At 39.1% G+C, this 14,816-nt stretch overlaps 1 protein-coding gene across 2 annotated transcripts in view; it reads right to left on the reverse strand.

The window, feature by feature from the left end:
- ripor2 (RHO family interacting cell polarization regulator 2) overlaps window positions 1-14,816 on the reverse strand; it is a 43,453-nt gene that overhangs the window by 2,367 nt on the left and 26,270 nt on the right. For both annotated transcript variants that reach the window (XM_052584935.1, XM_052584936.1), the window contains exons 7-21: window positions 9,971-10,120; window positions 8,788-8,851; window positions 8,649-8,692; window positions 8,178-8,303; window positions 7,748-7,896; window positions 7,407-7,536; window positions 4,183-4,818; window positions 2,892-3,064; window positions 2,613-2,778; window positions 2,293-2,425; window positions 1,838-1,993; window positions 1,571-1,744; window positions 1,273-1,475; window positions 744-821; window positions 547-637 (exon numbers count right to left, since the gene is read on the reverse strand). In XM_052584935.1, coding sequence (XP_052440895.1) covers window positions 547-637; window positions 744-821; window positions 1,273-1,475; window positions 1,571-1,744; window positions 1,838-1,993; window positions 2,293-2,425; window positions 2,613-2,778; window positions 2,892-3,064; window positions 4,183-4,818; window positions 7,407-7,536; window positions 7,748-7,896; window positions 8,178-8,303; window positions 8,649-8,692; window positions 8,788-8,851; window positions 9,971-10,120 — 2,473 coding nt within the window. The remainder of the gene's footprint in view (window positions 1-546; window positions 638-743; window positions 822-1,272; window positions 1,476-1,570; window positions 1,745-1,837; window positions 1,994-2,292; window positions 2,426-2,612; window positions 2,779-2,891; window positions 3,065-4,182; window positions 4,819-7,406; window positions 7,537-7,747; window positions 7,897-8,177; window positions 8,304-8,648; window positions 8,693-8,787; window positions 8,852-9,970; window positions 10,121-14,816) is intronic.

Below are 14,816 nucleotides of genomic sequence, written 5' to 3' on the forward strand. Positions count from 1 at the left end.
TTCCACAAAATATTAAGCACCACAACGGTTTTCAACACTGAAGATAAAAGTTTCCTGATACAATAATAGTGTGTTTAATTAAAAGCAATTAACAGATAGTGCTAATATTAACGAAATGCATGTACTGTAACTGTTTTAATGATGGATTTATGCATGTTATTGGACTTCAAAAACGTAAATCCCATTTACTACCATTATAAGCCTGGAAGAGCCACAAAAATGTTTTATATAACATGACTGTATTGATCCGAAAGAAGAAAGTCATGTGCACCTAGAGCGGCTTAAAGGTCAGTAAATCATTTTTGGGAAAACTATCTCTTTGAGACTTGTAGGCACCCTGGTGCAAGCATACTTCTCAAAGTCAATCATACAGTTGTTCTCTTCTGGGAAAACATGCCAAAAATATTGGTGACTTCATAGAATACATATTTTTGTCTAATAAAATGTGTGGTCTTAAAAAAAGGGGTCTCAGTCAGATTTACACTAATGAGCAGAAAGAGCAGAAACGGAGTAATAGTGCAGAGGATGTATCACTGGATGTTTTACCGAAGGTGAGGAGGGTTTCTATGGCAATCTGGTAGAGATCTTCATCTGCTGAGTCACACAGTAACACCACAGCATCAATGCTCTCCACAGCCTGAAAATAACCCCCGACAGACAGAGAAGCTTAATGAAACGTCTGGCAGATATGATTTAATCTTCAGTGTAAGTGACGTGTGATGCAATCAGAGAGACGGACTGACCTGCAGGCAGCTCAAAGCGGCACATGCAGCTCTTGATCGGTCTGCTTCTGATAAGGCTTGTGTGTAACAATCAACAGCCTGTTGAAGACAAACACACAGACAAGCTTAACTTCATCACCTCCTGGGCTCCTCAAACAGCTGTCCTGCTGCTACTATGATGATTCAAATTTGCACATTTCATTTTTCAATATTTTATCATATATTTATGGTTTCTTTTTATTCTTATTTTTCTATTTCCTCAATTTTCAATTTTCCGTATTACCTGATTATGCAATCATGAGATATACATCTAAAATTGTTTCCATCAGTTTTTATGCATTTTTATTTTTTTTTACCAAGTTTTTACTGTATTGATCAAGTAAATGCAGCCTTGAATACCTTTTTCAAAAGCTTGAAAAAAAAAAAATCTTAACCTAAAACCTTTTAATGTCAGCTTATGTAGATTTAAACCTGGCTATTTAAGACCAACCCATTTATCAACTCCACCAACAGCCAACCATGGGCTGTACAAGCCCGGTACAAGACTGACCTTTGACCTGAAGGGTTTGTGTGAGGCAGCAGAGGAGAGGAAGGCTGTAGCGGCCTTCATCACATCAGGGTCATCAGAGGTCAACAGTCCAGCCACGGCCCACAAGGTTTGAGGGCGGGGCTGAAGACACATGACGGACACTTCCTGTAGTTCCTTCACACAGCGTTCTGTATCCCCACAGCTCAGGGTTTCTTCAAGCATGACTGGTTCAGAAACAAAAGAGAGTGTTACGCTATGTTAAAACTGTGTTAATAATATATATAACACTTGAAACTCATTATTCAATTAAGCGGCTTACCCTCTTTGGCTAAATCCAGCAGGTGTCGCTCCATGTCCGTGACATCATGTTCAACAGTGTAGCGGTGAAACTGAAACACAGTGAGGATATCCTGTGCCAGAGGGGGCAGTGAGGGACACAAGGAAGAGGCTAGCTCGCTGCTGTCCATCATCTCACGCAGAACCATCCTGATCACTGGAAACACATGCAAACACAGGCAGATGAACTCTGATGTTACATTCACTGATGTTTCCTCCTGCAGATTAATACTGTTGTCATTGCCACTACCTGAGTCAGGAGAGTGAGGCAGAATCTGTTGCAGTGGTAATGCAAAGCTGAGCTGCATGTGCTTCAGCACTCGGTCCAGTGTAGTGTGAAACAGACCACCGCTGCAGTCAGACCACAGAGACATCAGCGCCGGACGCTCCACCAGCCCAGGCAACACTGTTTAGAGAACCAAGAGAGACTGTTACACAAACACAACTTTCCACCACACCTAACAAGTGAATTAAGGAAGTTTAGCAGTCATAAAGATTTCTTAGGTGCCATGAAATTGCTTTTCATTCTCAATATAGTGCAAAATAAAACACTTTAATAAAACAAATATCATGATTCAACAGCCAAAACTCTTTGAAATGCAAGCATTGAAGTACACGTGAAAAGTAACTGTAACATCGAAATATTCCTTCAGAAGGAATAGTAAACGTGAATACTTCACGACTAAATATTTAAGATATACTCACCATCAGACACTAAAATGCAGCTGCCCGGTCTGTCAAAGTTTTTCTCACTGAGATCCTCCAACAGAAGTGTTTGAGTTGTTAGTTTGTGCAGGCATGTCTTGTGCTGCGACTGGCTTCCTCCTGAGGTCAACAACTGCATCCCATACATAGAGAAACTTCAGCATTTTATATTAAAAAAGACAATGGCACAGATCAATCTGTTTATGCCATAAATGCGCTGTCTACCGACCATGATTGGTGTAAAAGACAAAGAAAAATCACACTATTTTTGAATCTGAGAAGGAGAAAATGACGTTGCAACGGTGGAAAAACAGAATCACCTGAATGAGATGACTGCAGTATTGTAGATGAACAACAATGGCCAAGTCTAGATTCTCGTTTCCTGTGGTGAGAGGCAGTGGACTGCCGGCCACACTGTTCCCCACACCAGTGTCCTCAGTGAGGGCTTCACTCAGGTGGCCTCTTGCTTCTGGATGTTGGCCCGACCTGATGAACGTGTAAGACATACTGTCACCACCAGAGGGCACAACTACCAAGGTCATGTAGTTGAGTTCCTCAGAGAAACCGGACCGAACCAAAGGATTTAATGTCCAACTCACCTGATTCTCTCTGACTCCATGTCAAAGAAGACCGCGCGTGAGAGGGCGGCAGCGTCATCTCCTGTGTCATCGTCATCAAAGTCCGAGGTGTTGAGGAAGTCGAAACTTTCCAGAGCGCTCTCCACTGTCAAACTGAGACTGGATGAACGGCTCCTGTGAGCAGGGACCCGACACTGAGGAGGAGAAGCAACAACCTTCATTCAAGACTGAGATCATCTGAGACAAGGTGCTTGTTCACACCCAACAAGTTCTTGCTTTCCAATCTGCTGCTTTTCAATTATTTTCTACAGGAGTCTTCTCGCGCATGAGAGGACGTTTTAAAAACGTGATGCTCAAAGTAAAAAAAAACCCTTTCAATAAGCCAAGAGGAGACAGGTTTTCCTGTTGTAAACAAAACTTGGTTCTCATGAGACATATGAGCATATTCTCACCAGAGCTTACGCTATGCCTCCGTCATCCGCTGGAACGCCACTTGTGTTTATGACAACGGAAGCTAGAGATTACGGTTTATGAAGTTTTAAATATGTACATCTTTCTTACACACATGCATTGCTTCACTTCAGGAGGCCCTTATTAACCCCCATAGTCTCGTGGAGCACTTTTTATGATGGATGGATGCATTTTTATGGGCTTCAAAATCTCAACCCCCTTCCACTGCTATAATAAAGACTGGAAGAGCCAGGACATTTTCTTATAGAACTCTTGATTGTATTTGTCTGAAAGAAGAAAGCCATATACACCTAGGATGGCTTGAGGGTGAGAAAACTCATTTTGGGGTGAACTATTCCTTTAACAACTGTTTAAAAAGTATGTTCTATATAGTAATGAATGTGTGTAGTATGAATGTAATCCAATCACACTACATTCTGTGGTACCAAGTTGGTATAAACATTTTAAGATCCTGCTGTTTTTCGTTTTTTCTACATTAGCGTAAGTACCAATGGTACCGAAGGTGTGAGATCTAAATGAGAGCGTGCAGCTCTGAAAGCACAATCAAGTTTGGATGCAGACTTGATCTCAAGACCAAGAGTCCAAATGCTCCTGAACCCATGACAAGACCAATACCATGAAAATATGGTCTTGGATTTGGACTCGAGACCAAATCCACCCTCAAGTCTTACAAAACTGCATTATCTGAACCCCAGACCACCCTTTTCTTGCAAACCGTGGATCTTAGATACCTACGTTCATGTTAATAAAACGAACCAAGCGTCATGATCAAACAAACTCAGGTCTGAATCAAATTTCAACAGTAACTCTTCTAGTTAAAGACCACAGAAAACTCATTGACCTTAAGCAGATCTTCGAGTCTCATGACCTCCTGCTCCAAGTCCTGCAGCTCCCCGCAGCGCTGGCCCAAGCTCTCCAGCCGCAGGAACAGGGACTGAATGGCCTCCTCCAGGCTGCTCTCCTGGAAGGTCCTGCTGCTCTCTCCAGACCAGCTCACAGCGCCGACCTCGGGAAGCATGTCAGAGGAGGTGAGCCTCCTCACCAGCTGCCTGGTCAGACTGCCTTCCTCCCCGTCCAGCTCCACCGGCTTCAGTTCCAGGGCTTCGTCAGACACGTTGGGCTCCATGAACACCACATCCTCGGGTCCCACCGCAGACAGCTGACTCTCGGAGCACAGCGAGAGGGCCGGCGAACCTGTGGTGTGCCCCTGGGCCTCAGCCTGGTCCCACTCCAGATCTGGATCACTGACACTGCCGCAGTCTTCCTCCACACACTCCTCCTCCTCAACCGGCTGGTCTTCAGAGGCTGGAGCTGGATCAGAGGGAGGGTCCATCTCAGGGGGCGTGACTGTGATCTCGGGGTTTGACTGGATGGGGGCGGGGCTTGAGATGGGCGTGTCAGAGAAGGTGAAGGACAGGCGCTTGCATTCGGCCACACCACAGCCTCCGTTCTCAAAGACGTCGTCTGGTAAAGTGGACTGTTTGATGGAAAGAGAAAGAAAATATTGTAAATATGGCTCCCTGACGTCATTTATTCCTATCAGCACTATTATCTATAGTAGTTATAGTAATCTAAAGAAGCAAACAATATTTTCTGTCCAAAAGTCAAGCACACTAAAGAGCAGCAGAACAATTAAAGACTTCCACGAAATGTTTTTTAACAAAGGGATTCCCAAATGTTTTGTCAGCTAAAGCAGTTTGACCTGAACTGAACACTGATCTGAACATTGATGTTTCTTGAGCAGCAAATCAGTTCAATTAGAATGATTTCTGAAGGATCATGTGACACTGAAAACTGTATTTAAATGATAATAATATTTTACATTATTACTGGTTTTTCTGTATGTTTGATCAAATGTAGTCTTGATGAGCATAAGAGATTACTTGCTAAAACATTTTGGTGTCTTTTTAAAATCATGTTTAATTTAAAATTAAGTAAAATAGCTTTTCATCAACTCAGGAACCCCCAACAGTTTCTTCTTTTGGGAAACCCTGGTTTAACATATCCAAATGTTCTTTCCAGGAAGTTGTGGTGGGACATCCTCACGGTCTGCTCATTGACCGTCAGATACATACTACACATAAAACTGGGAAGCAGTTGTGAAAACTACAACAACCTTTGCTTAAAATAATCTAGGCTGACCATTTGTGCACTTGTGATTTGTCAAAGTTCACATGTGAGTGGCTTAAACATGTAACTTAAGACGGTCTATTTCACTGTAAGACAGTCTATTAGGTAGGTTTTCGATTACTGTAACTGAACAAAAATTGCTCCTGTGAATAGCATTAGTCGATATTTTAAAACCATCTTCCTGGAAGAAAACTCTTTTGGTTGTTGTTGTTTGCACACAGAAGGACTCAAAGCTAACATGAACTCTCCCTTTATGAGTCGCCACAGTGGAATTAACCACACAAAAGCTAACATTAACTAAAAGCCACAATTTTTATTTCACAGGGTCTTTGAACATCTAATATTATGGTGTGGAAAAGTGGATGTGTGAGTGAAAAGAAACTTGTTTTTGTGTGAAAAAAAAGCAGAAAACGCGAGCAAAGAAAAGAGCCACACACAGATTTTCACTCAGAAGAGCAGGACACATGGTGACCTGACTCACGTAGACCTCCAGACTGGACCTTGAGCGAGGTCTCAGCACAGCCAGATCGCCAAAAGAGCGACTGCGTCTGAGTTTCTCTAAGAGCGTCTCTCGGAGCGTGTGCAAGAATGAGAGACCCTGACCCTCCCACCGCCGGGGATGCCACTTCTTTGCCATTGACACACACACACACACACACACACACACACACATGTACACACAACATGGTGCCACAGGGTGAATACAATTAATTAGACACAGCAGCACAGACTAAACATGAACATTCACACACAAGATGCAAGTGCTTTCATATTCAATAATACACACAAAATAATAAACACTGAACCCAGAACAGCTGGCCAGACTCCGTAGTGTTATTTTTAGTTTAGTACTCCGCTTTTAAGGTGGGAAATGTGACAGTGTGATCTAACACCTCATTTGAAAACCACAGTTTCCCGTTTCATACTGTACGTGTACCCTTGTAAAAAGAAGTGTGCTCCGCTGCACTGAATGTGCACGTCCCGTATTTCAATCATACTATTAACTGTAATTGCAGATAGTAAAATATTAAATAATAAATCAAGAGAATTATTAAATTGAATTTACACTTTCATTACTATATTTCACACTTAAGTATACTTTTAAAAAATGCAATGTTAAGTATTTTAAATCTTATGTTTTAATAATCTTTTGTAATTGCAAGTACTTGATTATATTTTTACTTGAAATGCTTTGATATTACATATAAAGTTAGTATCTGTGACCCTGGATGACAAAACCAGTCATAAGTAGCACATGTATATTTGTAGCAATAGCCAAAAATACATTGTATGGGTCAAAATTATAGATTTTTCCAAAAATCATTAGAATATCAAGTGAAGATCATGTTCCATGTAATTTTTGATTAGTAACATGCATTGCTAAGAATTTAATTAGGACAACTTTAAAAGGTGATTTTCTCAGTATTTAGATTTTTTGTGCACCCTCAGATTCCAAATTGTTGTATCTCGGACAAATATTGTCCTATCCTAACGAACCATACATCAATGCAAAGAATATTTATTCAGCTTTTAGATGATGTTTAAATATCAATTTTAAAAAATAATGACAGGTTTTGTGGTTCAGAGTCACACATTTAAAATGTTCTTAATAGCAAATTTATCACTGCAAATGTGTAATTACAAATATATTTAAATACAAAGAAGAGATGACATGTCCAAATACAATATAGTTAATTATGAAATGTCATATAAAGTTGCATTAAACAAATTTAAACTACAATACATTTTCACTTAATTTTAAACAATAGGCAAGTGTCTTAAAACTTATTCTCTTATTTCTGTACTTAATTTGAAAGAATGTTTGTGTGTACTTCTTTTTCACACGGGCAGGATTTAAGTGTGTAAGGATGCAGCTGGTGACAGAAGCAGGACTTTTAAACAAAACTGAGAGGATTTGTTTAGAATTGCACTCACAAAGAAAGACGTGTCCTGGAAAGTGGGCGTCTCGGGTGTGCCTTGGCTGTACACTGAAACTCGTCTCTGAAGGGCGGTGGCTTTACTCACGTTTCCTGAAGACAGTGTCAGATCCTCCACGTCAAACGGACTGTAAAAACAAGACAGACATGCATTCATGCACAGCAATCTAATATCATACTTAAGCATTTAATGAAAGAAAACACAATTTGAGAAAAAAAAAAAATGAACTGTTAGGCAGAAGTAATTCTGTGTGACTTTCATGACTGTCCTGAGGAGGGCAGTGTATATCATCACTTTCATTAACTTCTCATCTTGTTTTATTAGAAAACTTCACTTACAACCAGGCGACCTCCAGGTTAAGTTTAATGGTTCCCAGGTCGTTGACGTCTACTGCTACCACCTGAGGCATGGCGGTGAACAGGTCCTTGGTCTCACAGATCACACTACCCACCAAGATGTGAGTGGCCAACCCCTTTAACTCTGTCACCTGGTAGAACAGAGATAATGAACTGAGAATCGTCCATTCAGAACGGTTTCATTCAAGATAAATGCATTGCAAATAGCAGATACATGCAAATTTATAGGAGTATGTTTTTTCTTGCATTCATCGAGGATCTAACCAAATAATTCAAGATAGAGGGTACGAGATGTAACATTTGAAGAATCAATCGTCTCTTTTTGAATGTCTTTGGTGGTGACAACCCAGTATGTGTCACTGTCAGAATTAGTCCTATTAATTAATGGATGACTGTGTGGACTGGAGCCCACCTTGATGTTGATGAGGTCTGTAATGAGGGGCATGAAGATCATCTCCTCTCCATCCCAACTCTGCTTGGAGTTAGTTTCGATCTTCCCCTTCAGTTTCCACCGCTGGCGGCCGTATCTCATGAAAATCTGCCAGAAAAAGAAAGAGAGAGGCGAAAAGAACACCAAATGTCAGAATTAGGAAAACACTGCCAACACAAGTTCACAGAATTGTAAACAGAGCAGTAAAGCAATGGGAGTTTTCAGTGTTTCGTTTTATACAGCCTTGGATTCGGCGGGTGTATGTAGTTGTGGATCAGAAGAGAAAACGTTGCTAAGAGAACTGTGATTACGAATGAACTGGATGTACTTGGCAGAACAGCAGGCAATTACTACAAGCGTTTAGTAACTTGATAGAAGAAAGATGCATCTGGCTTTATCACAGAAAAAAAAGAATGCATGAGTTTCTGTTTCTTGGTTTTACAAACAACTCACCTCATACTGATCGCCGGGACAAAGCCTGGCAAAACCAGCCAATCCTGAGACGGGGTGCAAAGGAGCGCAAAAGTTTGTTATTGAAATACAAAACATATTTTATCGATTTTTTTCACATTTTTGTGCAAAAATCCAGTACCTTTCATTTTGATATGAAACTCCCCCAACAGGTTCTCCAGCTCGGCCTCAAAAGAGCTCATGTTCTGAGGAGACAGGAACATACGGTAACATGAATGACAGGAGAAATTAGCTACTGAGACATTTCTTACCAGAACTTATGCTATTAGGACCAATTCTCACTATTAACGAGTTGTTTATTAATAACATATTGTCTTTTTATTAATACTTATAAAGCACATATTCTGCATGACCATATTCATCATCACTAATCATACTTAAAACCTAACCTTAACAACTGGCAAATTATTGAGCGAGAACTGGACCTTAAAATAAAGTGTGACCAAACTATAAGCAGTAATCTGCATTATTGTTATTAAATAAATCAAAGTGTGTATTATGATATATTTATTATTATATAGTGTAATTTTTGTAGGAAGTTTGTTTGCATATGTTATGTATAATTCTAATTATATTAAATATAACTCTAGCAAAAGTTTGAAACAAATTGTGATTTTGTTCCTCATATTTAAGTCGTTTTATTGTAAGAAATATTTCAAATACTGTTCTAACCATTTACAGCTTGTTTCTGAAAGAAGTCTTTAATGCTTGAATTTAGTTGATCAAGTAAAAATAATAATTTGAAAATATTACAATTAAATTGTATTCATATATAAAAAAAAATATATTTATTCCTATGATGACAAAGCTGAATTTCATTTCTTCTTATTACTGAAGTCGAAAAGACTTGTGCTGTTTTATATTTTTGTGGAAAGTGATTTTTTCATGAATAAGATTCTTGAATGAATAAGAAGTTCTAAAAAGCAGAAATCTTACACTATACAGGTCTTTAATGTCACTTTTGATCAATTGAAAAAAATTATAAAAAGAACCATCAATACATATACACATCTCATACATACTCAAAAATGTTTGGCTGTTGCATATTATCTGGCAATATTAAAATACTGTGTTGAAAATATTTAAACCTTTAAAAGCTGATCTTGAGACCCGTATGTCTTATGTAAATGCCCTCTCAGATACAAATGAACCCGAAACCAGCCTAATTACACAGACCAATTAGTCAATTAGTCATTCAGATGATCCACACTCAAGCTGATCCCAAATATGTTCTCTACTTGAGCGCGAACAAAGCGATAAAAAAAATGGCCAACTGGTCAGACAAGCAAACATTAATAATGTACCTCTGTATACTCTTTGTATCTGCGGTTGACCTCCACCAGACTCTCACGTGTGCCTTTAGTGGAGGGTGAAGCAGTGAAGGCCTGTTTCATCTTACTGGCACCATCACGCAACCTTCTCTGAATACAAAAGCCCTCGTACAGCTCGTCGACCTGTAAACACACACACACACACACACACACCGCATTGGCACACAGACTTATATTACACGAAAGCAGCACTACACATGCTAGCGCTCACTAAAGATTGCATAAACGCTAGCTTTGATGTCTAAAGTGCCAGCATCCAACATTACCGAGCCCTGGGGGTCCCCATTCAGCAGAGAAACGTGGCTTTTACAATCTACTGTAACGTTCTGTCAGCACAATGGAGCGGCGTACTGTACCAAGCACTGAAAATGAATTTGAACACTTCAAAAGCAAACACAAAATGATGCAGCTCAACAGCCCTGGGGACAATAGTAATGCCATACTTGTGTGACAGACGAGCAGCTCGGAGCCACGGCCTTTATCATGGAAATGCACATTTAGCACATTCACAACTCAGTGAACATTGGCCGCCTCAAATTAGCTATGCTAAGAGAGAGTGATTGAGGGGGATGGAGAGATAGCAAGGGGCAAAATGAGGATGCGGAGATGGACCGTGAGCGACAGAAACAAGTGAACCAAAAGGGCCAGCAAGAACAGAGAATGATGGGGGAGAGAAAATAGAGTAGGGAGGAAGAGGGAAAGACACTGGAGCTAAACGAGATCCAGCAGTGATTTCCTCTGATCCAGCGTTTCCTCCACCGCTGCTCAATCTGCAGTGCCACAGCTAAATTATACTTAGGAATGTTAAGGCGTTGATACGCCATTATTTGTTTTTTTTAAGCTGTTATTTTAAGCACTTCGCATTAAAACGGTTTCCTTTCGACCTGACTTGAACTGATTGTTTCTAGCGGAGCGTCCGTTTGTGAGGAAACTCTTTAAATGCAGTTCATTTATAAAACAAAGCGAAACTTTCTACAAAAACGAAACTGTAATTGCTTTCTATTTTAATATATTTTCAAATCTAATTCATTCCTGTGATGCAAAGCAGAATTTTCAGCATCATTACTCCAGTTTTCAGTGTCACATGATTCAGAAATCATACTAATTAGCTGAATTGGTGCTCATTAAACATTTCTTGTTATTATTAATGATAAAAACGGCTTAATATTTGTGTGTTCAGTTAATAGTGTAGCAGAATGGAGTTTGAGAGTTCTGTTACAATGGTATTTTAATCTAAAGCGATTACATGTTGGAGAAAATAGAATGGTTAATGTTTAGTAAGATGTTTTTCGGGTGATACAACACTGGAAGTACAACATCTTGTAGGAAACCCTGTTGTGATGCCAAGGATGTGTCCTACTGAGCGTCGCTCTGCGAGGAAGTCTGTGCGCAGATTTAATCCATAACGTACAGATTCTTCGCTTATAGGAGAAAACAAAACATGTCAAGATACTAAATCAAAAGGAAATATTCAAACACATGCAGCAGAGGGACCTGAAATATTGATGCAGGGCTTTTTGAAGTCTCTCATTAAGAGGAAAGGGTGAGAAACGGGACAATCTAACCCAATTAGTGTGTGTGGTGGGGTATATTAACCGTGTGTATGATGGATGTGCGTGTGTGTGCTATGATGTGTGGGGGTTGCTCATGATAAACGACATGCATTAGACAAACAGTTAGCTGTGCGCATGTGGAGATGGAGTGTCTGGACGGTGGTCCTGTGGGTTTAATTACACTGGGACGAAAGACCCCACCCAAGTCTGGAGAACTGCACACACACACACGTGTACTGTCACCAATCACAGCTCTAATGTGGTACACAGCTGCCTGTTTATTTGGCCTCACAAAAGCCCTTGTCTGACTCCTCTCATCTGCCATAGCAGCGAAGCAGCATGGGAAATGAATCACCATAACCGCCCCCAGCCCGGTCCATTCTGGGTGAATTTTTATGAGCTGCATTTTGACAATAAATAAGCCTTCAGAAAAATACAGTTTTTTTTCTTGACTCTAGCTATCAGACCAGTGTCCTATTTGAGGGAATTTTCCATGAAATTAAAACACTCAGCAACCAGAGGTAACATGAAATAGTCCATACAACTCATTTCACAATTACACATTTTGGTAGAATAAAACCCCCCAATCTTTAGCATTCAGGTAGTTCACCAGATTTAACATCTTCTGAGGCCATGTGACAGCTGAAAAGACCAACATTTAAAGGGAATGTTCACCCAAAAAGAAAACTATAATTTATTAGTCATTATTTACTCAAATGTCATTCCAAAACCAACTCCAAAACACAAATTAAAAGACATTTTTAATGAACGCAACAGATCCCTCCATAAAAAGTATTTTCCAAGCAGACTTTGACATTTCAAAGACAATTTTAACAAATAAATTAATTCATCCCTTTAAATTGGGCAGTTTAAAACCAAAAAAGATTTAGTTTAGACTTTTATTCACATATACAACATAAACATTATTTATTCATGTATACTACAGAAGCATTAATTGATGGACATTAATAAAACACATCAAACAGGGCAAACCAATGTGCTGGATGCACAAGAACCAATGAGGGTTGTTCTGAAACATCTAGTAAATATGCGTTTGCTATGTTTGATGAGCTCTATGTATGTTTTTAAACTTCCTAAAGCATGAAATGAGACTAAATTTTTTGTTACAAAGATAAACTTGAGTCTTATGGATTTGGAATGACATGAGTGAATGACAACAGAACTTTAGGACATTAAAAAACATTTCCTTCAAATCGCATTGGCACCTCCGCATATTCAATCATGCCTCAAAACAAATGATCATGTGACAACATATAAGCCAGAAGAACCAATCATTATTGTCATAGTGAGGGCAAACTTTGTGTTTGAAGAAATCACTGAGCCATTAAAATCGGCTGATACTTTGCCAGACTGATATTGTTAAATATTCATGTCCACTCAATGACCGCTTTCTATCTCATTTGCTGTGCCCACAGCATTTGTTCTCAGAGGCATTGCCCGAGATGACACAAACAGACAGGCCTGCAGTGACTGCCACAAAAAGACCATTTCCTCTGAACAGTCCTCCAAATACAGTGGCCTCAAAAAATATTTGGACACTTGCACCACACTTGAAAAATTTATGAATTTCATGATATAGATAGGTCAGTGACGAATAAGAGTGTCCACAACTACAACAACAACAACAAAGGCTGATTTAAATTATTTTTCAAAAGATTCTGAGTTCTTAGAAATTAACTCTTTGTATTCATTCTGGTTTTGTATGGTTTTTAAAAACTTTTATACTGTTTTCAAGAAAACTTCAAATAAAATGTCTAAAGTATAAAATATAATATTACATAAAATATCATGTGGAGTAACCATCATTTACAAATAAATATTAAGTAGTAATAATTAAAGATTTCTAAAATATTTTTCTTATACATGCGAGCATACACATTTTATATAAAAAAAAAAAAATCTAAATATGGAGAACATCATCTTTAAAGTTGTCCAAATGAAGTTCTTAGCAATGCATAATACTAATCAAAAACTACGTTTTAAGATATATTCACGGTAGGAAATACAAAATATCTATGATCTTTACTTCTAATGATTTTTGGCATAAAATATATATATTTTTTGACCCATACAATGTTTACATTTTTGGATATTGCTACAAAATATACCAAAGCGACTTAAGACTGGTTTTGTGCTTCAGGGTCACATATTTAGATGTAATTAAGTCCTTAAAGTGTGTCAAAAGAGCACTGTAAAGTTCATAAATTTTTATTTATTTAATTGGAATTAACATGCAGTTAAGTGTCTGAAAACAAGTTCAAATTCATGTAATGAAATATAATATAATAATGTGTTAGTGTATAATTGGTGTGGTGTGTAGAAGTGTGTTGGTGTTGAAAATGTTGCATCTTGGGAAAGCTGTGTGACACACACCCAGATATGCATTTCTGCAAACAAGTCGTTCCCACTGGGAATGTGTTTGATCTACTTGGGCACAACTTCTTTTTGGTTGACAGCAGAGGTCCAAGGAGACTCAACCCAGTCATGCGTGTGCGTGTGTGTGTGTGTGTGTGAGCAGCTGTTTGTCAGCCCTCTGTCCATCGCAAGTGTGCAGTTTCGGATTAGGCCTGAAACTGAGTCAAATAACAAGCCAAGAATACACAGCTGGTCCACACACACACGGCAAAAACATCAGAAGGAATGGGACAAGAGTGCACACATACATGCCCTATTAATATGTATCACAATGAGGATATTTTAAACAGATGAAGTGGAAAAATCCTCTTAAGTTACAGGCATGTATCAGCTGTGATCAGAGGATTTAGACCCCTACTCGGGGGGGATGCCAGACTGATTAAACAGAGATTAAACCTACAATAATTCACCCACATCAAACATCTTTGGGGTCCAAAGCCAGATCATAAACTGCAAGCCTTTTGAAACCTCCTCTTGGTGTTGCCTGACTTCCTATGGGCAAGCGGGACAACTATGGTTGTGATAAAGTTGATTTTTAAAAGCACAAACCCCTGCTGAGGTCTGAAGGCTGTTATCAATATCCTTTCTGTGAGAGACATAAAATAATGATATAATTATAGACATTAGTTTTGCCACAGCTCTCACAGATCAATGTGCCACATATTATTCTGCTGATGTGTTTCAACAGAGGCTATGAAACTAAAATAAAATTGTCTAAGCCATTGGGTGCTTTAAAGGGGAAGGAACAAAGAGGAAGGAACAAACCTATTAGAATTAACTTCTTAGAGAAGGTGCTATAAGCCCCTTTCACACTGCACGTCGGACCCGCA

The sequence above is a fragment of the Carassius gibelio genome, chromosome B19 (genome assembly GCF_023724105.1).
Source record: "Carassius gibelio isolate Cgi1373 ecotype wild population from Czech Republic chromosome B19, carGib1.2-hapl.c, whole genome shotgun sequence".
In the NCBI taxonomy this organism is placed as follows: domain Eukaryota; kingdom Metazoa; phylum Chordata; class Actinopteri; order Cypriniformes; family Cyprinidae; genus Carassius; species Carassius gibelio.